Genomic DNA, 24,204 nt, shown 5'->3' on the forward strand with positions numbered 1-24,204 from the left:
ATTCTGTGGGTTTTACCCAGTTGCTAGAGATCCTGTGTCCCCATTACCAAATTCCATCTAGGTTCCACTTCTCCAGGAAGGCAATACCCAGGCTGTACACGGACATTAAAAAAGCGTTGTTACTGTCCTTAAAAATGCCTCTGTACCCACTGTCCACTTAACCACGGATATGTGGACAAGCGGAACAGGGCAAACAAAAGACTACATGTCTGTGACTGCTCACTGGGTGGATGTATTGCCTTCAGCAGCAGCACCAACAGCAGCAGCAGCAACAGCAACATCATCTCCCATTGCTATTCAGAGGCAGGCTACACTGTGTATCACCGGTTTCAGTAAAAGGCACACAGCGGAAAACCTCCTAGAAAAACTACGGGAAGTCATTGCGCAATGGCTTACCCCACTTGGACTCTCCTCGGGATTTGTGGTATCCGACAATGCCACCAATATTGTGAGTGCACTACATGTGGGCAAATTCCAACATGTCCCATGTTTTGCTCACACAGTAAATTTGGTGGTGCACCATTTCTTGAAAAAGGACAGGGGTGTTCAAGAGATGTTGTCCATTGTTCGGAAAATTTGTGGACATTTTCGCCATTCTGCAAGTGCGTGCAGGAGATTGCAAGACTTGCAAGAAAAGCTAAATTTGCCCTGCCATCAGCTGAAGCAAGAGGTGGTCACGAGGTGGAATTCCACCCTCTATATGCTTCAGCGGATGGAGGAGCAGCAAAAGGCCATCCAAAGCTACACCTCGACCTATGACATAGGGAGAGGAACGGGAATGCACCTGAGCCAAGCTCAGTGGAGAATAATTTCCGTGGTGTGCAAGATCCTGCAGCCCTTTGAGGCTGCTACACGCGAAGTTAGTTCTGACACTGCCAGCTTGAGCCAGGTCATTCCCTTGATAGGTCTTTTGCAGAAGCAGTTGGAGAAATTGAAGGAGTTGAAGCACATTGATGCTGCTAGATATGTTGGGCTAGTGGATCACGCCATTAGTTCCCTTTGCATCGATCCAAGGGTCGCGGATGTCTTACAATCAGATCTTTACATTTTGGGGACAATGCTGGATCCTAGGTTTAAGTCTTACATCGTGTCTTTGTTACCAATGGGAACAAATCTGCAGAGGTGCAAAGACCTCTTGGTCCAAAAATTGTCAGCTGAAGCGGAACGTGGCAGGCGCACAACTTCTCCTTCAATTTCTACCACAGGGGTTGCGAGGAAAAAGCTCAATTTTCCTAAAAGACCAACTGCTATTCAGTCCGGAAATCTATTTGACATCTGGTCCGGACTGAAGGAGCTTCCTAGCATCATGGACACGTCGACTGCCACAGACGGATGACTACTTTGACGGACGACAGTGGATGACTACTTTGCTGATAGCATCAATATAGGTATGTCAGACTGTCCATTCCATTACTGGCAGGAAAAAAAGGCAATGTGGCATCCTTTGCACAAACTGGCTTTGCTTTATTTAAGTTGTCCACCCTCCAGTGTCTATTCTGAGAGAGTCTTCAGCGCAGCTGGGAACCTTGTTAGCGATCGGCGTAGGAGGTTACTTCCACAAAACGTGGAGAAGATGCTCTTCATAAAAATGAATTTCAAATTCCACGAACTGGACCTCCTTCGCCAACACTTACGTCCTCCTACTGCACACAATCCTCCTGTATTGGTTGATTCCAGCGACGACGAATTAATTGTGTGTCAAGAAGAGGATGAGGCTGAGGAATCTGACGCTGAGGATGACCTCTTGTAAAGCCAGTTTGTGCAATGCCCATTGCCTTTTATTTTTCGTGGGGGCCCAAACAAACCAATCATTTCAGCCACAGTTAACAGTCCCTCCCGCTGCAGTCCCTGTCGCTGAAATGATTGGTTTGTTAAACTGTGCATGTCCTGTATTCAACATAAGGGTGGGTGGGAGGGCCCAAGGACAATGTCATCTTGCACCTCTTTCTGCGTCGTTTTGTGGGCTCTTTGGAGCGTCATTAATTTTAAAATCTTTGATGGATGAATGGTGGGGAGATGGGTGATTTATCTCGCCACCTCATCTATTATAGATTCAATGATGTCATCGGGGACATCCATGAACTCACCCTAACTCTTATTATCGTACTTCTTTTTGGATGGGATGTCCCGGATGGATGGCTGGGTCGGAGGGCCCCAGCAAATGTTTTTCTTCTTCTTTTTTCATCTTTTTTTGGCTCTAGCCAGCCATACCAAACAAATTAACCTTAGCGGTAAATTGGGTGACAGATGTCGCAGACTCATTGACCTCACAAACACCACAGTCTAGGGTGGACTAGATCTCCAAACCTGGGGTCCTAGAGAGGTGGAGGAATTTGTTCATCTGCCACCAACTACCCCCCTCCCCTCCACCAATTAGGTGATAAATGAAGAGGCGACTGGAAATGTTCCCAGAGTTCACCGATCAGTTTATTATAGCAATTGATAATTAATTAATCACTAATCAGAAAATCAGGTCAGATAGGGGTCTTATTAGATTTTAAAGTGATACAAACAGATACTAAATATATCTTTTACATATTCTCGCCTTTTATTTTTTTGACTTGAATTGACAAGCGCTTTGCTTTCCTTTTGTGGTGAGTCTTTCGTAGGATTCTTGTACAGAATTTTTTGCAGGACTCTTTTTTACAGGACTTTGGTCGATACGTTGGAAAGCAGTTGGTGATTTTGCACTTAATCGACGTTTCACCCTGGTTTCCTCACTTTTCTTTTCGGAAGACTTTTCTGAAGACTTCATCACCTTTTGCTTTTTGGGCGTGGAGTAAGTTGTACTCTCTGCAGAGGTTCCATTGCAGATCCTTTTCCTGGGAGACTGATCATTTGGTAGATTTTTCTGTTGCATTTCTGTACTATGGCTTGGTCATTTTTCTTTCTGTTTTGTACAATCGGACATGTAAATGTCAGGCTGGGTGGTAGGGCCCTACCTCGTCTTTTGGTGCCTTTTGGCTCTTTGGAGCAGAGACATCCGTGGTCTTCGCCATTCCTCTAATTATCATATATATTTATTGGATGGGATGTCCCGGATGTCGGGCTGGGTGGGAGGGCCCCAGCCAATCTTTTTCTACCTCGTCTTTTGGTGTCTTTTGGCTCTTCGGAGCAAGAGTAAATATTTGGCCATCTGATGGATGAATGGTGGGGAGATGGGTGATTCACTCTCCATCATCATCCATTATGGATGACAATATGTCCTCAGAGACATCCGTGGTCTTCGCCATTCCTCTAATTATTATATATATATTTATTGGGTGGGGGGGCCCACAGCCAATCATTTCCTTCCTCGTCTTTTTGCGTCTTTTTTGGCTCTTCGGAGCAAGAAAGACTTTTTGGGCATCTGATGGATGAATGGTGGGGAGATGGGTGATTCGCTCTCCACCTCATCCATAATGGATGAAAAAATGTCCTCAGGCACATCCATGGTCTTATCCATTCCTAGACCGAGTGCCTGGCTTTGGGAGGAACACACATGAATTGGTCATATCATTGGGATATGATGGATGTATTGATGGATGGTTGGGAAGAAGAAGGCCCAACAGCTGCTGATGGTCAGCGTACTAGACCAAGCGCGTGGCTTCGGGAGGAACACACGTCAAGTGGTGAAGTGGTGGAATGCACGCCTATCCAGTCTGTTCAAGCTTGATAAGCAGGCAACTGTTCCCAGCATCCAGAAACCACTTGACCTCACGCCAGATAGTGGTCTTATTAGATATTAAACTGATACAAACAGATACTAACTTGCAGACACAGTCAATGCTGCACCAAACGCCCACTGTTCCTTGGCTGCACATGCCAAACTGCAAAATCAATCCACATTGGGCTCTTGGTACTTGTGTGGAGGTTCTTCTAACAGAGGAGCGCAGCTACAAGGACAATTTCAACTGCCACCCTATCTGCCCCTGCAGTGCTGCTCTGCTTCTAACATGTGCCAGGTTGGAAGTGTAAGGTCCACCTGTATGTGATGCCCACTGCTGTCGCCTAGCCTAGACATCCAGCTACCTCAGGATAACCTTTTGGCCCTACTACAGTAAATGAAAACGATTTTGTGAGCTGTGAGGTGATCAAAATTGACTAGAAATGAGTGGAAACTAATGTTATTGAGCTTAATAACACTTTAGGGGCAAAAACAGGCCTGAAAACTATTATTTTAGCAATTTTTAGCATTTTTCCAAATAAATCCAGATCCAAAACCAAAACCAAAACCCAGATCCAAAACCAAAACACGAAGGGAGATCCAGATCCAAAACCAAAACCCAAAAAAGTGCCTGCCGCAAATCTCTAATATATATATATATATATATATATATATATATATACACACAAACACACACACACACACAGGTGAATGGGGCCTAGCAGAGAGGAGTGCATGGAATACTGCAATGGTGGACAATGGTTATATTTATATATATATATATATATATATATATACACACAAACACACACACGTGAATGGGGCCTAGCAGAGAGGAGTGCATGGAATACTGCAATGGTGGACAATGGTTATATCTATATATATATACACACACATGGGGCCCACCCGATGAAACAGTGACATGGTCAGGTGCACGGTTGACAAACCAGTGCTCTATACACACTATATACATTGGTGGCAACAGTGGGCATGCATAGGAGAGCATTGGGAGTGCAAACATACCAGGTTGTTGTTCTGGGAGATGAGACAAGAAGGAGAGTCCAACTGCTGCGCCAGCACTGTTTGCTATGTGGAAAAACATGGCGCCGGGGGGAGTGTTTAGGAAATGCCACTCAAATAGGCTGGATCAAACGACGGACGGCCGACGGACGGCGACAAAAACACTCACGATCTGCATGTGATTGACGGTCAGCCTGGGATTGACGGATCTTACCTGCAGCACGTAGGACCAAAGATGCGACCAAACGAGTGGCGTGTATGCGCATCGGATCGGAATCGGATCAAATAAATGACAAAAAATGCACAAAAGTACATACAATCTGCATACAACCGGTCGGAATTGGATCTAAATTGACAGAATCGGGCCATAGTCATCCTGGTGTGTACCCAGCATTAATTGGGGGGTATACACTGCGCTGTCACTAGCTGGAAATGATAAAAGGTAATGTCTAATAGATAGGTTTTATCACGCTGTGCACAATGATGGAGGACACGCTGTAAGTAATAAGAGTATTTTACATATATGAAAAGACAAAAATAATGATAACAGATAGGTGGGTAATAAACAGAAATTGGAGGGTAAAAGTACACAAAACATTAATATTATACTGATATCAGTGTTAAAAATATCTCAGTGGATAAAAAGCAGACTTGTGGAGATTCCTTGATTGCTGGCGTCCCAGCTAATAATAAATGAAACAATGGTGTTAGCTCAGAGAAGGCCGCTTTAGTATAAACACATGGTTAGTATTCTGTGGCAGCAGTAGAAAAGTTATTAGGCCGAACAACCTGGTTTAGCAAGTGGGCTAACAAGCAATAATTCTTGCAGGTGTTTGGCACTGGTGCCTGCAGGTTAGTATCGGCAGGAAAAAGCAGAGTTAGTAGTATGCTTACTCAGCCGGAGTCCCAGAATATCGCTTATGTGGAGAGAGTACCTTTTATCATTTCCAGCTAGTGACAGCGCAGTGTATACCCCCCAATTTTTCACTTCTGAAAAAGAGAGAAATCTCTTTGAGTCTGGCAGACTCATTACACGTGCAGCAGCCACAGAGGATTTTTTTACAAAATTTATTTATATAATACATCTTATAGCGCCGGGGTTCCTGTGAGATCGGCTAATCCCCAGTCTCCCAGGAAAATTCTCCATTTGTGTACCTAGCATTAGTCTTGTGTGGGTCGCAAGAAAAAAAAAAAGAGTTCTATATACAATTGTCCTATATACCCATTGTTAGCACTGTACAGTCGCCTCCTCTATATTATATTATATATCAGTGTCTATTTAGCGTTCAAATTCACATTCTGACACAGAGAATAAGCCGAAATTCACATTCTGACACAGAGAATAAGCCAAAATTCACATTCTGACAGAGAATAAGCCAAAATTCACATTCTGACAGAGAATAAGCCAAAAGTCATATTGTGACACAGGGAATGAGTAAAAATTCACATTTTGACACAGAGAATAAGCCGTAATTCACATTCTGACACAGAGAATAAGCCGTAATTCACATTGTGACACAGAAAATATGCTGAAATCCACATTCTGACACAGGTAATGAGTTAAAAATTCACATTCTGGCACAGGGAATGAGTAAAAATTCACATTCTGACACAGGGTGCCAGATAACACATATGCCCCCACAGTGCCAGATAACACATATGCCCCCACAGTGCCAGAAAACACATATGCCCCCACAGTGTCAGAAAACACATATGCCCCCACAGTGCCAGAAAACACATATGCCCCCACAGTGCCAGAAAACACAAATGCCCCCACAGTTCATCTTCTTCACCCCCCCAACCACGCCACCCCACCCCACCTGTATTAAGTCTTACTATTTTTGCTGCGCCGTCCGCCCCTCCACCTTCAGCACTGCGGCAGGAAACCAGCGCCGTCCGCTAAAGACACCAGCAACACACAGCGATGTCCGCCCTTAGATAGCAGATATGCTTCACTCGCTATGGCCGCCAACTGCCCGCAGAGTGCCCACCTCCACCGACTTCTTTTGGTGCCGTGTAAGCGCCGTACACAAGTGCGCGGGTGCGTGGTGACGTCACCAGTGCACCCGCGCACCTCCACAAAGGACTGCTGGGACCGGGCTTCCCACAACAGCCATTGAAGCCCATTCCCAGCAGATTTTTTTTTTCTCAGCTGTCCCCCCAATGTCTGGGAATCGGATTCACCACTTAGTGTATTTAGATGCTGCAGGGCTTCCTTGACTCTCCCATTTAAAGTGCCACAGTCCATCTTGACACTGACAAAAAGCCTGATGCTTTGTAGGGGACCATGAGTCAACTAAATATTTTTACATGCAAGAACCCCTGGAGAGACTCTCAATGTCCCAGATCCCCTGTAACTGAAGAAAACGCTCATATAGATTTACTATTGATCATGGGTCACACCACAGGTGGAGTAAGCATGGGGCGACAGGGCTCCGTCGCCCCATGCTCGTGTGGGGTCCGGCAGTGCAGGCAGTCACTGCAGCCGGGGTCCCTGCCACGGATGGAAAGTCTGCGGCCGGGTCCCGGCAGCGGATGGGAACTAGTAGCCAATACCTCTACTAGTTCCAATCCGCTGAAGGGACCCCGGCACAGAGGCGCTGACTTCCCATCTGCTGAAGGGACCTGCGCTGACTGCCAGCCCCACTGCAGGGACGTGCTGCACGCCCAGGTACCGGGGGGGTTGTTGTCAAGGGCCCCCACAGACTAATCCGCCCCTTGGTTATCATATACTATGGATGGGTCATGTGTGTGTTTTCTCAAATAATATTCCATCTGACCTATATTTAAGAAGAATATACTGTACAAGTACACATTATTATTTATTAACAGTTTCTTATATAGCGCACACATATTCCGCAGCGCTTTGCAGAGAATATTTAAAGATTCACATCAGTCTCTGCCCCAGTGGAGCTTACAATCTATATTCCCTACCACATGTACACGCACACAGACATTCTAGGGTTAATGTTGTTGGAAGCCAAATAACCTAGCAGTATATTTCTGATTGTGGGAGGAAACTGGAGCACCCGGAGTAAACCCACGCAAACACGGGGAGAATATACAAACTCCGCACAGTTAGGGCCATGGTGGGAATGGAACCCATGACCTCAGTGCTGTGAGGCAGTAATGCTAACCATAACACCGTCCGTACTGCCCCGTATATATAACACATGGTGGGAATGGAACCCATGACCTCAGTGCTGTGAGGCAGTAAAGCTAACCATTAAACTGTCCGTGCTGCCCCGTATATATACTGTATAACACATGGTGGGGATAGAACCCATGACCTCAGTGCTGTGAGGCAGTAACGCTAACCACTACACCATCCGTGTCTTATCTTACTATCCTCTCCACTATCTCCACTTAATATTCTTATTATGTTTGGCACTGTCCGTCTACATGGATCAATCAACAACTTGTGGATTCAAATTAGGCACTAATGGGGCTTTTGATTACTCCATTCTTTTTATGTATTTGTTATTTTTTTGTTGATTTTACTTTTGGTTGTAATTGTGATATAATTGGAGTATTTCTCTACAAATACTTTCTTTTTTATTCATCTTGTGCTTATAGCGCAACAATGGGCAGCACATAGCCAATGAGAATGATGCAGCATACAGATGGAGCCGGCTCCATCATTGCAGGGGCTGGCGGTGGATTCGCGTCCCCTTACAACGGAGCTCCCACCGCAGCCTCACCACCAGTCCCCGCCACATTACCCCACTTCCTCGCTCCCCCCCTAACCCTGCCCAGGGCAGGGTTCCCATCCCCCACCGACAGGAAACTGGGATGCTCGCGCGTCTCAATCAGATATAGCATCCGCATTCTGGCGGGCCCCGCGCTGGATGAGCGGCGCTACATCTGTACACTGAAAGCCAGCATCACATAGCCAATGAGATGAGATTACAACAAAAAGACAAGACGTTAAATTAATGGCAGACAATTTAAACTGAAGTTGTTGTTTTTTTTTTTTCAAAGTCCATTACAAGATTAGCAATACAATTCTTATCACTGGATACAGGGAAAACACGTCATGACGTCACCACGCACGTTTCAATCACAGTGACAATCAGAGCAGTCTGTCAGTGTCACCTGACCTCTCCAGTCCAATCACTGAGGAGATAGCCTCCTCCCACTCTCAGGCCACAGTGCACAGTGTCAGTGCCTGCCTGGCCTTCCCTGCTGAATGCAGCCCCGCCTGTTCTGTCAATTGCCCCACCTCACATCCAGATGAGTTCCACCTCATTATAAAATAAAAATGTCCCGGGCCCCGCCTCCTCCCGTCTCTGAGAGCCTGAGCCTGGCTCTCTCCAAGTGACGCTAGTGTGTGTCCATTTACTGCCTACCCCCCCCCCCCGAGGATCCTGTACACATGGTGTCATAAATCAATCAAATAAAAATATGAGCCTGTTCAGTGAGTCCCGGGTCCCCGCCTGCCACCAACGCTGCACCCAGTGCGCTGCTACTGGATGCGGCCTCGCCTCCTCCCGCCCGCTGTTCTCTGAGTCCCGGGTCCCCGCCTGCCACCGACGCCGCACCCAGTGCACTGCTACTGGATGCGGCCTCACCTACTTTCGCCCGCTGTTCTCCAGGACTCAGAGAACAGCGGGCGGAAGGAGGCGAGGCCGCATCCAGTAGCAGCGCACTGGGTGCGGCGTCGGCGGCAGGCGGGGACCAGGGACTCACTGGACAGGCTCATATTTTTATTTGATTGATTTATGACAACATCAGCATTTTACAGTGTACAGGATCCTCGGGGGGGCGGGGCAGTGAGTGGACACACACTAGCGTCACTTGGAAAGAGGAGGGGGGGCCGGGGGCTGGGCCATTAGCCAGGTGTGATAGTCAGAGCGGAGGCAGGGCTACACGGGGACGCGGCGGACTTCACGGAGGTGAGCAGCCAGCTGCTGTTTATTTGTGCTCTGTGCTGCCCCTGATGCCTGCCAGTTTAAAATCGGCCTCACTGCCACCGGCCTCCCGGGAAAGTTCCCGGTTGATATAATGGCCAATCTGCCCCTGAGCATGGAGCATAACGGGTGTTCCAGAGGGGGTGAGTGTCACACACAGTGTGTTACAGTGTGTGTGTATATCCCTGCTAAACAAAGGTGTCATTTTTTCATATGTATAGATATATATATATTGATATCTATATTTAATTTTTTATTTCATTTTTTTTTTAATTCCCTGTTTTGGCACTTAGAAGAAGGGGCGCTACAATTATTTTTGGCAGGGGGGAGCAAAATTTATGGTTACGCTACTGAGTGGGTGTACAATGAAATCGGCACTTGATGATTTACCACTTGCAAAAATCTAGGTGAAATACAGTAACATCAAAGAGCTATCACCATATTGAAGATACTCTCATGGGATGATAGCATTTAAGTATCCTTAGATCACAACCATATATGTTGTCACAGGTTCATTTATTTTAAATCAATATTAGTATCAGATGCAGTTAAAGAAGGTGGTCCATGAGAAAAGACAGGAAAGATAGGGCAAACACAGAATTTGTAAGGGGGGGGGGGGGTTCACAAATGTACCCCTCTTCACATAAAAGTAGAGTCTGATGCTTTAAAGTGCATATATTCATTTGGACCAATCCATTCCCCCACGATACACACATATTAGGACAGCAAATTACACAAAACCTGCCACCCCCCTTTATACACACCCACTAGGGAGGGCACAGTGACCCCTCTGCCACACACTAGGGCCCTTAATCTGGTCCACTTGCAAAGGCAAATTCCTTCTCAAATGGACAAAACCATGTACACTGCAGGTGGGGCAGATGTTACTTGTGCAGAGAGAATTAGATGTGGGGGAGTTATTTTGTTTCTGTGTAGGGAAAATACTGACTGCCTTTTTTTTACACTGCGATCTAGAATTCACTTTGAACATACCCCACCCAAATCTATTCCACTCTGCAAATGTTACCTCGGCACCCCCCCCCCCCTGCAGTGCATATGGTTTTGTCCATTTAAGAAGGAATTTGCCTTTGCGAGTGAACCAGAATAAGCCCCCTCCCCCCCTTATACACATGTGAGTGCCCCCCCTTTATTCACTCACTTTAATTGCACACTGTCCCCTCTCTCACACACAAACACACACACCGTAAAACTGCAGACTACTCCCCCCCCCCCCCCCCCCCCCCACACACACACACACACTACACAGTGTTTAACATTATAATAACAACTCAAAATTAGATGTAGATAAATTCATGGAGAGATATGCACTATCTTATTCATTTGATTTTGCTTATAGAAGCAAAATCAAATAGAAATTGAAATTGAATGCACCGAGGACATTAGGCATGGCTGCAATGCAATTAAATGCTACCCTGACATCATGCCACACTGTCTCCTGGGTTGGGAAGCAGATAGAGGCAGCAACGTGCGACTTAAGTGTAGCAAGCACCTGGGTTAGATACCTGGACAGTGTAGACTGTGAAATGCCAATGCCTCTGTCAGTGATGTGTTGGAAACTGCCAGTAGCCAGAAAGTACAACACAGCCAGCAGTTTGTGCAGCCCTGAGACAGTGCGTGAGTGACATGTCGCAGGATCTAGATCCAGTCTAATAAGATCATACAGATGGAGATTGTTGGTAGTACCATCAAGCCGAAACATCTGTATAACCACATAATCAGGCAATGCGTCTAGGTTCAAACGTTCATTAAATAATTCATGTCTACGCAGCCTCATTTTACCTGCTGATCATGCTCAGTTTCATTACCATGGTGTCTACGCTGGTGCACCTGGCAGGACATCAGGTATCCCACAGTCCACACTGCAATATCATCGGATATCAGATCTGCCATTTTTTCAACAAGCAGAGAAGTGTGACATCTAACCATTGTGTGACGGCATATATACAGTGTCCAGCGTGACATATATCCATTGTCCAGTGTGACCACATATATCCTGTGTCCAGTGTGACATATATTTATTATCCAGTGTGACGACATATATCCTGTGTCCAGTGTGACATGTAACCATTATGTGACGGCATATATCCTGTGTCCAGTGTGACATATATCCATTGTCCAGTGTGACGACATATATCCTGTGTCCAGTGTGACTACATATATCCAGTGTCCAGTGTGACTACATATATCCAGTGTCCAGTGTAACATCTAAACATTGTGTGACGGCATATATCCTGTGTCCAGTGTGACGACATATAGCCTGTGTCCAGTGTGACGACATATAGCCTGTGTCCAGTGTGACAACATATATCCTGTGTCAAGTGTGACAACATATATCCAGTGTGACATATATCCAGTGTCCAGTGTGACTACATATATCCAGTGTCCAGTGTGACATGTAACCATTGTGTGACGGCATATATCCTGTGTCCAGCGTGACATATATCCATTGTCCAGTGTGACGACATATATCCTGTGTCCAGTGTGACGACATATATCCTGTGTCCAGTGTAACGACATATATCCAGTGTCCAGTGTGACATATATCCTATGTCCAGTGTGACAACATATATCCTGTGTCCAGTGTGACAACATATATCCAGTATCCAGTGTGACATATATCCTGTGTCCAGTGTGACGACATATATCCTGTGTCCAGTGTGATGACATATATCCAGTGTCCAGTGTGACATGTAACCATTGTGTGACGGCATATATCCAGTGTCCAGCGTGACATATATCCATTGTCCAGTGTGACGACATATATCCTGTGTGAAGTGTGATGACATATATCCATTGTCCAATGTGACGACATATATCCTGTGTCCAGTGTGACATGTAACCATTGTGTGACGGCATATATCCTGTGTCCAGCATGACATATATCCATTGTCCATTGTGACATATATCCATTGTCCAGTGTGACGACATATATCCTGTGTCCAGTGTGACATCTAACCATTGTGTGACGGCAAATATCCTGTGTCCAGCGTGACATAAATCCATTGTCCAGTGTGACGACATATACCCACAGAGATCGGGTATTCGGGTGCAACTCAGCCTTTGCCCATATCGTCCAGCACTACCTAGCCTGTTTACAGCCAATGTTAGAGCTCTCGTAAATAAAATGGATGAAATCCAGGCAAGGCTGGCGAGTCAGCACTTACTTAAATCATGCTCCCTCATAATATTTACTGAGACTTGGCTAAATGACTCTGTTCTGGACTCAGCTACCCAACTCGCAGATCGGTCCTTGTTCAGAGCTGACAGGACGGGCAACTCTGGGAAATCTAAAGTAGGCGGACTATGTGATATGTTAACGATAAATGGTGTTCTGACTCCAGTTTAGTTAATGTATTCTGCTCAGTTGATGTGGAATTTATTGTTGTTAAATGCCGTCCTTTATACCTGCCAAGTAGTCATTGTAGTTGCGGTGTATATCCCCCCGCAGGCCCATGTGGAGTCTGCTCTGGGTAAATTACATTCAGCTATTACTGATCTAGAATCAAAATCTGTAAATGGGATTTTTCTGATTACAGGGGACTTTAATCAGGCCCGGCTTAAGTCTGTCTTACCCCGGTTCTATCAATACAGTATGTTAATAGCCCAACTCGAGGAGAGAATATTCCCGACCACGTCTACTGTAATATTAAGGGCGCCTATCGTTCTTTTAGAGAGGCAAATATTGGTCATTCAGATCATGTGTTCCTTTTCTTGATTCCCGTGTATGTGTCTCATGCTAAACGTGTTAAGCCATCTAGATCAGCTATCACTGTCTGGCCGGAGGGTGCTATGACTAATTTACAGGATAAGCTAGAATTCACTGATTGGGATCTGTTCATTGAGGAGTCTATGGACGGGCCCAATCTAGTGAATATTGACACCCTATCAACCACGGTCCTAGGGTACCTGGGCTGTTAAGAAACAGATACGTTCATTTTCCAACGACAAACCCTGGGTAAACTGGGAAGTTCGCTCTCTCTTGGTAGAGAGGGATAGTGCCTTTAGATCTGGCGATCCGAATGCTTTTAGGGCAGCCCGTTTAAGATTGAAAAAGGGTATTGTCAGAGCAAAAAAATCTTTTTCTGATAAATTGGAAAGTTCTTTCTCTCAGAGTAACGACGTGAGATGCCTTTGGAGGGGCATTCAAAGTGTCACTGACTATAAGGCTACTGAAAACACTATGGGCGGTATTCAATGAGAATACCTGCGAGGTGCAGCGAATCCTTTTTAGGATTCGCTGCAAATTCGCCACGTTCCGGAGCCGGCGGGCTCCGGTATTCAACGTGTCAGGGGCTCGCTGCCCCTGACTGGCGAATATGAGCTCCTGCGGCGAATGCCGCAGGGAGCCTGAGGACGGTGGCATGCAGAGAGATGGAAGTCTCTCTGCCTGCCCCAGAACGTTTGTGGGGGTTAGGTGGGCTCCCCGGGTGCCAGGCAGCACAGGCTGCCCCCCGGGGGTGCCAGCAGGGGACCTATATTCACTATACCCGATTGTAACGATCGGGTGCAGTGAATATATGAATATGTAATGAGCGGCTCGGCTCCGGCACCCCCTGCTGGCTGCTCTGTAAAAAAAAAGCACATGAATAAAAATAGCATGCCCCTCCTCAGAATAAAATTCCTGATTTTTTGACACCAAATGTAAAAAACAAAACACTTTATTTTAAAAGTTCACATTCCACTTCACCATAAAAAGATAGCGATTGCTACTCGGTGAATCATGGTGAAAAAAACCTTGAAATGTATTCGCCATGTGGTCATTGAATAGGGTGATTCACCGTTTTAGTCAGAAATTCGCCATAAAAACATGGCGAATCAGGCTCATTGAATACCGCCCTATGTCTCACGACAGTGATCCTGCTTTAGCAGACACACTAAATTATTTCTATGCCCGTTTTGACAGACCTGCTATGCCTCCGCCCTTGTTGGATGGAAATTTTCAGGGCGGGGAGTCTCTGATACTGGAGGAAGAGTCTGTCAGACAGTGTTTTTCTAGGAGTAAGGCAGGAAAGGCTCCCGGTCCCGATGGGATTCAGGGTAAAGTCTTACAAAACTGTGCAGCACAACTTGCTGGTATTTTTACATTTATCTTCAATCTGTCTCTTAGTGCATGTTATGTGCCTAAGTGTTTTAAATCTACTATCATCACTCCGGTTCCAAAAAAGGGTAAGGCTGATTGTCTAAATGATTATCGGCCGATTGCATTGACATCCCTCATCATGAAAGCTTTTGAGAGGCTGGTTTTAGAACATATTAAGGAAAGTATCCCACTTAGTTTCGACCCTTATCAGTTTGCCTATAAAGCAAATAGATCCACTGATGATGCAGCACTTATTTTACTTCATCACATGCTTGCTCATCTTGAGGTAAAAGGATCTTCTGTTCTGGTCTTATTCCTAGACTACAGTTCGACTTTTAATACCGTACTCCCATCATCATTAGCGAGCAAACTCCTTAAGATTGGTCTGATTGGGTCTATGTGCAGGTGGATCCTTGACTTCCTGTCAGATAGACCTCAGGTAATAAGGACAAGAGACAGAGTGTCTGGTGTACTGACAATTAGTACAGGGGTCCCCCAGGGGTGTGCTTTGAGCCCTCTGTTATATTCCCTGTTTACCTACGATTGTTCCTCAGTTTCTGATTCTGTTCAGATTATTAAATTTGTGGACGATATTGCTATCGTGGGTTCCATTGTCAATGACAACGAGTCCGCCTTAAGGTTGGAGATATCGAGGTTGGAGTCTTGGAGGTTTGAGGTTTTGGAGGTTGGAGGTTTTTCTTGCTCTTTTTTCGTCTTTTTTTGTCTCTTTTGGAGCAATAAATATTTTTTTGGGATATGATGGATGAATGGTGGGGAGAGGAAGTCCAAACAGCTGGGGATGGTCATCCAATTAGACCGAGTGTGCGGCTTCGGGAGGGACACACGTGAAGTAGTGAAGTGGTGAGGGAGGTAAGGGAACACACGCCTAGCCAGTCATATCAAACGAATTAACCTTAGCGGTAAATATGGTGACAGATGTTGCAGACTGATAGACCTCACAACCTAGATAGGGGTCTATAAGGGTAGACTAGATAGGGATCTCCAAACCAGGGGTCCTAGAGAGGTGGAGGAATTTGGTTATCTGCCACCAATTACCCCCCTCCCCTCCACCCATTAGGCGATGGATAAGGAGGCAACTGGTAATGTTTCCAGAGTTCATCAACCTGATCACGACAGATAGGGGTCTTCTTAGATTTTAAACTGATCAGAACAGATAAACACTTGCCGCAGATTAGAAGTCAGTCTCTGCACAGACCGGCGGCTGCGCAGGAAACTCATACAGGGGAAATTGGGCCAACTACAGTAAATGAAAACAATTTTGTGTGCTGTGAAGTGATCAAAATTGACTAGAAATGAATGGAAACTAATGTTATTGAGCTTAATAACACTTTAGGGGCAAAAACAGGCCCAAATTCAGTTATTTTAGCAATTTTTTGCATTTTTCCAAAAAAAATCCAGATCCAAAACCAAAACCCGCAAGGGTGGTTTTGCCAAAACCAATCCAGATCCAAAACACGAAGGGAGATCCAGATCCAAAACCAAAACCCAAAAAAGTGCCCGCCGCTCATCTCTAGTTAAAAGTCTGATTTTGTGAAATACACAAATGAATGTGTATTTTTTCTGAGTATTTTTTTTACAATTTGTACTACAATATGTCTAGTATACATTCGTATTTTGAAATATGACTTGATAGTAAATTTCAAAATTACATTGGAGTAATTTAAAATTCAAGGCATATTATTTAGATGGCGTATACATAAATACAAATACGAATGTGCCATGAATGCCGAAAATACGAATACGCCTAAAAGAGGTGTATTTATTTATACAAATACACCTATTTTATTTTATTTGTTAATAAATTTCCCCCATTATTACACACCCACTGTGGCCCCAATATACATACACCCTAATACACAATATACATGTAGTGTGCTACAAACCTCATTGTGCCACAAAATCACATTATACCCCCATGTGCACCCCAATATACATACACTCCACTTGGCCCCCAATACACATACACCCCCCTTTGCCCCAATATACATACAAACCAATGTGCATCCAATACACATACCATACACTGTGCCACACATGACACCATCATACATATTATGCTGCACTACCCAGCCTCTGGTCTGTCAGGATGGGGTAGCCAGGAAAGCCAGCAGCATTTTTCCTCCCGCAGCCTTGATGGGTCCCCTGCTCCCTTGATGGGTCCTACTGCTCCTACTGGCTGCACTGCGTCTACTCCTCCCACATGCTACGCCAGGTCTCCTCCATCTGCAGCCTTTTCGGGTCGTCTACTCCACACTATTTGAAAGAAAAACTGACTAAAAAAAGAGGGTGCAGGGGACTCCCCAAGTGGCCGGTTCCCCTTGCAGCTGTATTCCCTGCCCCATGCTCCTCTTTGACCCACCAACAGGGTTTGAATTCACAGCTGCCATCACAAGAAAACTACTGTGTGTTGGGATAGAGAGGATGGCCCGCCCATGGCTGACACTGTTATAATGGCCATACATCAGAACGATTTCTTGTCTGAACGCTTGATTTCGACGGGTAATGCAATCGATTGTGTGCACATTTTGAGTTGTATCAGTGCGATGCGCGTTCCTGTGGGTTGAGGGTTGCTCCATTGGATCATATGTGCTGCACATATGATTAGTTGTTATGACCAGTGGCGTAACAATAGCCCTGCAGACCCCGCGGTCACGGGGAGGCACTGTGTAAGTGCGGGCGCCGGGGGTCTGCCAGGCTATTGTAACGCTGCCGCTGCTGCACAGACGTCTGTGCTGTGGCCTGGACCCGCTTTGGAAACGGCTGCAGTGCCCTCCCCTATGCCCCCCATCCCCCCATGCCCCCCTGTGTCTTACCCCTCCTCTTAGCAGCAAGGACCCACAGATCTTCTCTGCGGTGCGGTCCCGGCTCCCCACTTGGCTACTGCTGCTTTGGAAATGGACCATCATAAAATGTCCGCCCCCATACAGCAGACAGTTCTGTGATGGACCATTTTCATAGCAGAAGCAGGAGGGGAGCCAGGACCGCACCGCAGAGAAGATCTGCGGGTCCCTGCTGAGTGGAGGGGTAAGGCGGCACGAGGAAGGGGGGGCATGGGCGGCCGGGGGGAGGGTTGCTAACTTTACTGGGGGGGGGGGGCGCCGCATAAATTATAGTTGCACCACTGGTTATGACTGGCAGTCATAAGCAGATCACATGTGTTTTATAGCATTCTATACAGGTATGGTCAGCTTTAGTCTGGATGAGCAGGGTCCCTCCCCATGATAAGCCCACTGCAGAACTTGGTTTACTGTCTTTCGATATGATGGTCACTGTCCATTTATTTTAAAGAATTAAATAGAAAAAAAAATTCATATGATTGGCTCATGTGAAAAAAAAATCCTTTTTTGCACATGCACAACCATTTTTAACCCAGCCACACATGTGGGACCATTGGAACACCATGGAATGTTCATCATTCGACAAACATCAGAATTCTGCCATTGAATGGTAAAAACACTACCATTGAATAAAAAAACATTGATGGTAGTGAAGTATCCCTACTTTAGAGCAGATTGTCAGACTGCTCTACAGTTCTCCTTCGACAACCACAAGGTTGTCAAGATCTTTCGAGATTTAATCTGTGTGTGGTCTTTTCTTCCTCCAAGACGCCCAAGTGCCGCCTATTATCTTCAATATATATATATATATATATACGCTGGTTGTAGAGACATAGATCCCTCTGCCCGGCACTCACATACATCAAAAGAAGGCGACCTCACACAGGTCTAAACGGCAACGTTTCGGGAATTTTATTGTATTCCCTTCGTCAGGTTGTCCTGACGAAGGGAATACAATAAAATTCCCGAAACGTTGCCGTTTAGACCTGTGTGAGGTCGCCTTATTTTGATGTATGTGAGTGCCGGGCAGAGGGATCTATGTCTCTACAACCAGCGTGTATATGACCAGCCAAGGCACCCCCTTTAACTTGAATTGGAGTGGAGTACCGGATCATTTTTTGCAGCATATATATATATATATATATATATATATATATATATATATATATATACTGTATATATATATATATAGATTAAGTGTAACAAGGTGGTACTCACTGTTGGTATTCCCAGTTTGCGGTGCAGGGTCCCATATAAGCAATAATATATATATATATATATATATATATATATATAATAAACTATCATGTGAGAATTTTAATAATTATGTTTTACTTCATCTATCCATTTCATTCTCTATCTGTATCATTTCTATTGTATACACTGTGGTTTACAGTTTATATTGACAGACCGTATGATTGTAGATTGGGGGTGCATGGCTAAACAGAACATTTTTATAAATACTTTATAAGACCAAAAGCAATATCTTTTTATAGTTGAGGGTTTAATTGATTTAATTGCCAAGCTGCATTTATTTGTTGTTTTAAATATCAACTGTCCTTGTTTATTATCTGTTATGGTTATCATTCACTGATGTTGACATGCTTTCAGCCTTTTAACTACAGACTCTTAAGTGATCAATTGATTAATTGATTTTTTTTATTGGGCTATTCCAGGAGCCATGGCTAACCATCTAATTACCAATGCTCTACTTCGTCCTCGTGGCACTAACAATCCTTATAATACATTGCTCGGGGAGTTGGCTGTCTATAACAACCCTTCTGTAAGCATATACAAATTGCAAGGTGTGCTGGAGTTTCTCTTAAATATTAAAAAAAGAATCACAGGTTTCTTGTTTAATAAAATACGGTAACTATTATCATTAGTAATATCTAATGACTGCTGATGCACACTGTGGACCTCATTTACGAAAATACTGGATGCATTGTGCAAATGCTTTGCTTTTGCATCGGTATTCCTATCAGAATCAGAATCACTTTATTGGCCATGTATACTCTCGTATACTAGGATTTTTTTGTGGATACAGTGCAGCTTCAAGCATGGTACAAGAAGGATAACAGGACATACATACATTGCATCAGTTGCACATACAAATGTCAATTCACTTGTTTTGATTTGCAAGGTCAGACAGAGCAGTTAGGTGTTTAGATTAGCAGTACATTGTTCAATAGCTGAATAGCTATCAGGAAGAAGCTTTTTGCAGTTCTTGACGACTTGACAGGAATGGACCTGAAGCATCTACCTGATGGGAGAATATCAAACAAGTTATGGCCAGGGCGGAGTTTGTCCACCACTAACTTCCCAGCTCGCTTCTTGACCCTACTTAAGTATTGTTCCCTTACAGGGGGGAGGTCCATCCCAATAATCTTCTCTGCTGTCCTCACCACTCTTTGCAGGCTTCGTTTGTAAGATTCATTGGCCCCTCCATACCAGATTGTAATAGAGGAGCATAGAACGGACTCCACGATAGCAGTGTAAAAGAGTTGCAGCAGCTCCTGCGGAATGTTGATTTTTTTCTGTTGCCTCAGAAAGAACAGCCGCTGTTGGGCCTTTTTGACAATGGAAGTTATGTTGGGCTCCCATCTGAGGTTGCGAGATTTTTGTCCCAAGGAATTTGAAGGTATCTACTTTCTTCACCACTCTGATGACACCACTCTGTTGGAAATTACCAGAGGGACCTTGACATTTGGTTTTCTCCTGAAGTCTAATATCATCTCGACTGTTTTGATGGGGTTTAGGTCCAGCTTGTTTCTGCTGCACCACTGTGAAAGTCTGTCCACTTCCCGTCTATATGCAGACTCATCTGCCTCCTAGATTAGGCCGATGATGGTGGTGTCATTAGAAAATGTTATGATTTTTATGATTTGTAGAGGGAGAAGAGCAGGGAGAAAGGACACATCCCTGGGGATCATACAAATGGCAGATGTGAAGGCTCCGGCTTTCACCACCTGTTTCCGTGCCAGCAGGAAGTCCACAATCCAGGAGCAGGTAGATTCTGGAACTCCTAGGGAGAGAAGTTTGGGCTTTAGGATAGCTGGGGCAATTGTGTTAATGCAGAGCTGAAGTCAATGAATAGGTCCCTTGCATAGGTGCCTGGATGATCCAGGTGTTCTAGGATATAATGCAGCCCTAGGTTAACTGCATCCTCAATGCTTCTGTTTGCTCGGTAGGCGAACTGCAGGGGGTTGAGATGGGTTTTTGCCGCCTCCTTCAGATGGTTCAATACCAGTCTTTCGAATGCCTTCATGACCACTGGTATTAGCGCAACTTCACAGCCAACTTCTTGGGAGCTGGAATAATAATTGAGCGTTTGAAGCAGGCGGGAACCCTACTCATTTCCAGTGAGGTGTTAAAGCTGACAGTGAAGATGGGTTCAAGCTGCATTGCACAGATCTTAAGGATACTGTAGATGGCGACACTCCGTCAGGAACTGCAGCCTTCCTAAGTCTGACCCTTTTGAACAAAGCTTCTACCTCCCCCTGGTCCACCTGCAAGACCTCGGAGTGTCGGTCAAGGTGGTGTGGCAGTGGAGCCACTTTACTATGGTCGAGAGGAGGGGGGGTATGAGGCACTGGGCTCCTTTTTTTTTTAAATCTGCAGTAAAACTCGTTAAGTTCCTGGAGCATTGGAGTTGGGCTTGGGGCTTTCTTGTAGTTGGTAATAGCTTGCATACTTTTCCAGACTGCTGCAGGGTCATTGGCTGAGAGGTTGTTTGTCAGCTTGCTGGCGTAGTGCTTTTTTGCCAGCCTGATTTCACATGTTAGGGTGTTCCTGGCCTCTTTGTATTGTGCCCTATCCCCACCACTGTAGGCCTCCTCCTTGGCCCAGCGGAGCTTCCTTAGCTGACTGCCGAACCACGGCTTATTGTTATTAAAGGATCAAACTGTTTTGGATGGTACACACAGATCCTCGCAGAAACTGACGTAGGATGTCACAACATCTGCTAGTTCGTTCAGGTCAGTCGCAGAGGCTTCAAAAACCCTCCAGTCCGTGCAATCGAAACAAGCCTGAAGCTTTAGTTTTGTCTCACTTGACCAGCTTGACCTGAGAGTGGCCTTTTCTGACTTTATGTTGGGAGGAAGTGGACCAAGCAGTGGTCATAAAGTCCCAGGGCTGCTCATGGGATGGATCGGTAGGTAGACTTTATAGCAGTGTAGCAGTGGTCCAGCGTCCGCCCCTCCCTGGTGTGACATTTGACCTGCTGCTTGTACTTTGGTAACTCCTGGGACAGGTTGGCCCTGTTGAAGTCACCTAATATTATGAACAGTGAGTCCGGGTGCTTGAGTTCAGTGTCTGTTATCAGGGAAGCTACAGTAGTTGTTGTTGGGCTACTTTTGTGCTCGATTGTGGGGTGATGTACGCTCCTTCCAGGATAATTGAGGCAAATTCCTTTGGGGAGTAGAATGGATTGCATTTGAGGGTGAGGGTCTCCCAATTGAGGGCTACATGATTTACCCAGAGTCTTGCAACATCGTTGCACCACCTTTCATTTATGTAGAAGCAGATTCCTCCACCTTTGGATTTGCCAGAGAGCTCCTTGTCACGGTCAGCCCTGATGAGGCAATAGCCTGGCAGAGACAGAGAGGAGTCTGTTATGAGGTTGTCTAGCCATGTTTCAGTGAAGCATAAGACCCTGCTGTGCCTGATCTAGTGTCGTTTATTAGCATAGATAGCTCATCCATCTTGTTGATGAGGGATCGGGTGTTTGAGAGGAGGATTGCGGAGAGTGCAGACCTGTGACTTCTGCGTCTCCACTTAACGAGAGCCCCTGCACAGACTTCCGCTTCCGGGTTGAATGGCACCACAGCTCCCGTCCTGAGCTCCACTTCCCCGCAGCCCTACTGCCACAGTTACATGGCTCCTGGAGCCTCCAGACCCTGATGCCCCCGAGACGCAGCAACTATGGAACGCTTCCTCGTGTCCCAACATTCACAGCAGCAGAGACAGGACTGACGCCTGATGAGCTTGAAAACAGGTCCCGCAGATGTAATATCAGATTGGTAGGCCTGCCTGAAGCAATAAAGGGCCCTGCTCTGGACCAATTTGTCCGTATCACCCTCCCCTCACTATTAGGCATAACAGAAGCCTGTCAAGATATGGTTATAGAGAGGGTTCATAGGGTGGGCCCACCACCGACCCCGAACAGACCGCCTCAATTATCCTCCCTAAAAAACACCTCTATACCTAGTATACTTCACACATACCCATTCACAATTACTACCTCCCATTTCAAATACTTAGGCCTGCAGATTTCAAATACTGCCACAAAACTTTATGACTTAAACTTTGGAGGGACCATTACCAAAATAATAACTCAACTGCAAGGATGGCAAGAGCTACCAATATCGTTGCTATGAATGCTCTCAGTTATCCAATCTATTATTTCCCAAAACTTTTATACGTCATGCAGCTACTCCCCCTACGCCTTTCTCCCCTAGATGACAAATGATTTAAAAAAGCTATCACCCATTTCTTATGGCAGGGGAAGAAACCAAAACTTGCTTTAGTTAAGCTGACTATGTCAATGCCCCAGACTTTTCCTTATACTCTTTGTCCATTCTGGAAAGATATGCTGCTGACTGGATACTAGAGAAACACTGACCTCATGTTGGAGTCAGAAATATTCCTACCTTATTCCCTCAACGCCTTACTTCACACAAAAAAAATCTCTCCTCCCTTCTCATTTACTAGCGCACCCCCTTTTTCATGACACATATTTCAATTGGGTTAAATTCCATAAAAAATTGGGCAAAGATCATATAGCGACTATCAGGGTAACTTTATGGGGCAACCCTTCTTTTCCTCCTTCCCTCTCCAATTATCTTTTCCTCCACTGGAAAGCTAAGGGACTATGTGCGGCATCCCAAATATTTGACCCAGGTGGGAATGTACTTCCATTCACTACATTAAAAGAAACCTTTGATCTGCCAAACTCGGACCCCATGCCCCCTTTGGGGAGAAAACACATTTATGATCTATTGATTAACCCCCTAAACACACCTCATCTCACCTCCCTACTAAAATCCTGGCAAAAAGATATTCCTGCCATTACCTTGACAGACACTCTTGTACATAGTTTCATATCCATTCAAAAAACACTAGGATCAGCATACTTAAAAGAAGTTCATTTGAGAACAATCCACAGAGCATATCTGCCTCCATCAACGAGAGCCTATTTTGATCCGACTGTGGATGCGTCATGCCTCCGGTGCGGGAGATCGAGAGCAGACGTCTATCACGGTTTTTGGGATTGCCCCAAGATCAGACGCTTTTGGAGTAAGGTATACCTTTTCATGAAACAAAACTTATCTCTGTCTCTATCCCCTTCCCCCATAGCAAGCTTATGTCTTAATTATTTGGAATGGATTCACATTCCTGCTACAAAACCCCTTCTCCATATGTTTACTATGTTATTTATTATAGCAAGAAAACTCATTTTGAAACATTGGACAGTCAAGACTGCCCCAAATATTCTCCAGGTGCACAAGATGATGTTACAGCATCTGTACTTCGATAGGAAATCTTGGCAACTACGTACATCCTTTTCATCACATTCCTTTGAGCCTAAATGAAACACATATATTCACACTCTCAACACAGATCTTAGAAACAAGGTATTGAAATCCTTTGATATATCCAATTGGTCGA

At 45.2% G+C, this 24,204-nt stretch overlaps 1 protein-coding gene across 20 annotated transcripts in view; it reads left to right on the forward strand.

The window, feature by feature from the left end:
• The window catches only part of ADGRL3 (adhesion G protein-coupled receptor L3), a 1,133,398-nt gene that overhangs the window by 966,788 nt on the left and 142,406 nt on the right, over positions 1-24,204 (forward strand). For 8 of the 20 annotated variants that reach the window (XM_083179292.1, XM_083179295.1, XM_083179293.1 and 5 more), the window contains one exon: positions 19,212-19,340. The exons of 9 other annotated variants lie outside the window; for them this stretch is intronic. In XM_083179292.1, the coding sequence (XP_083035418.1) occupies positions 19,212-19,340 (129 nt within the window). The remainder of the gene's footprint in view (positions 1-19,211; positions 19,341-24,204) is intronic. 3 more of the 20 variants (XM_083179304.1, XM_083179305.1, XM_083179303.1) reach the window with 1 other exon arrangement.

The sequence above is a fragment of the Crinia signifera genome, chromosome 1 (genome assembly GCF_055691185.1).
Source record: "Crinia signifera chromosome 1, ASM5569118v1, whole genome shotgun sequence".
Lineage (NCBI taxonomy): Eukaryota > Metazoa > Chordata > Amphibia > Anura > Myobatrachidae > Crinia > Crinia signifera.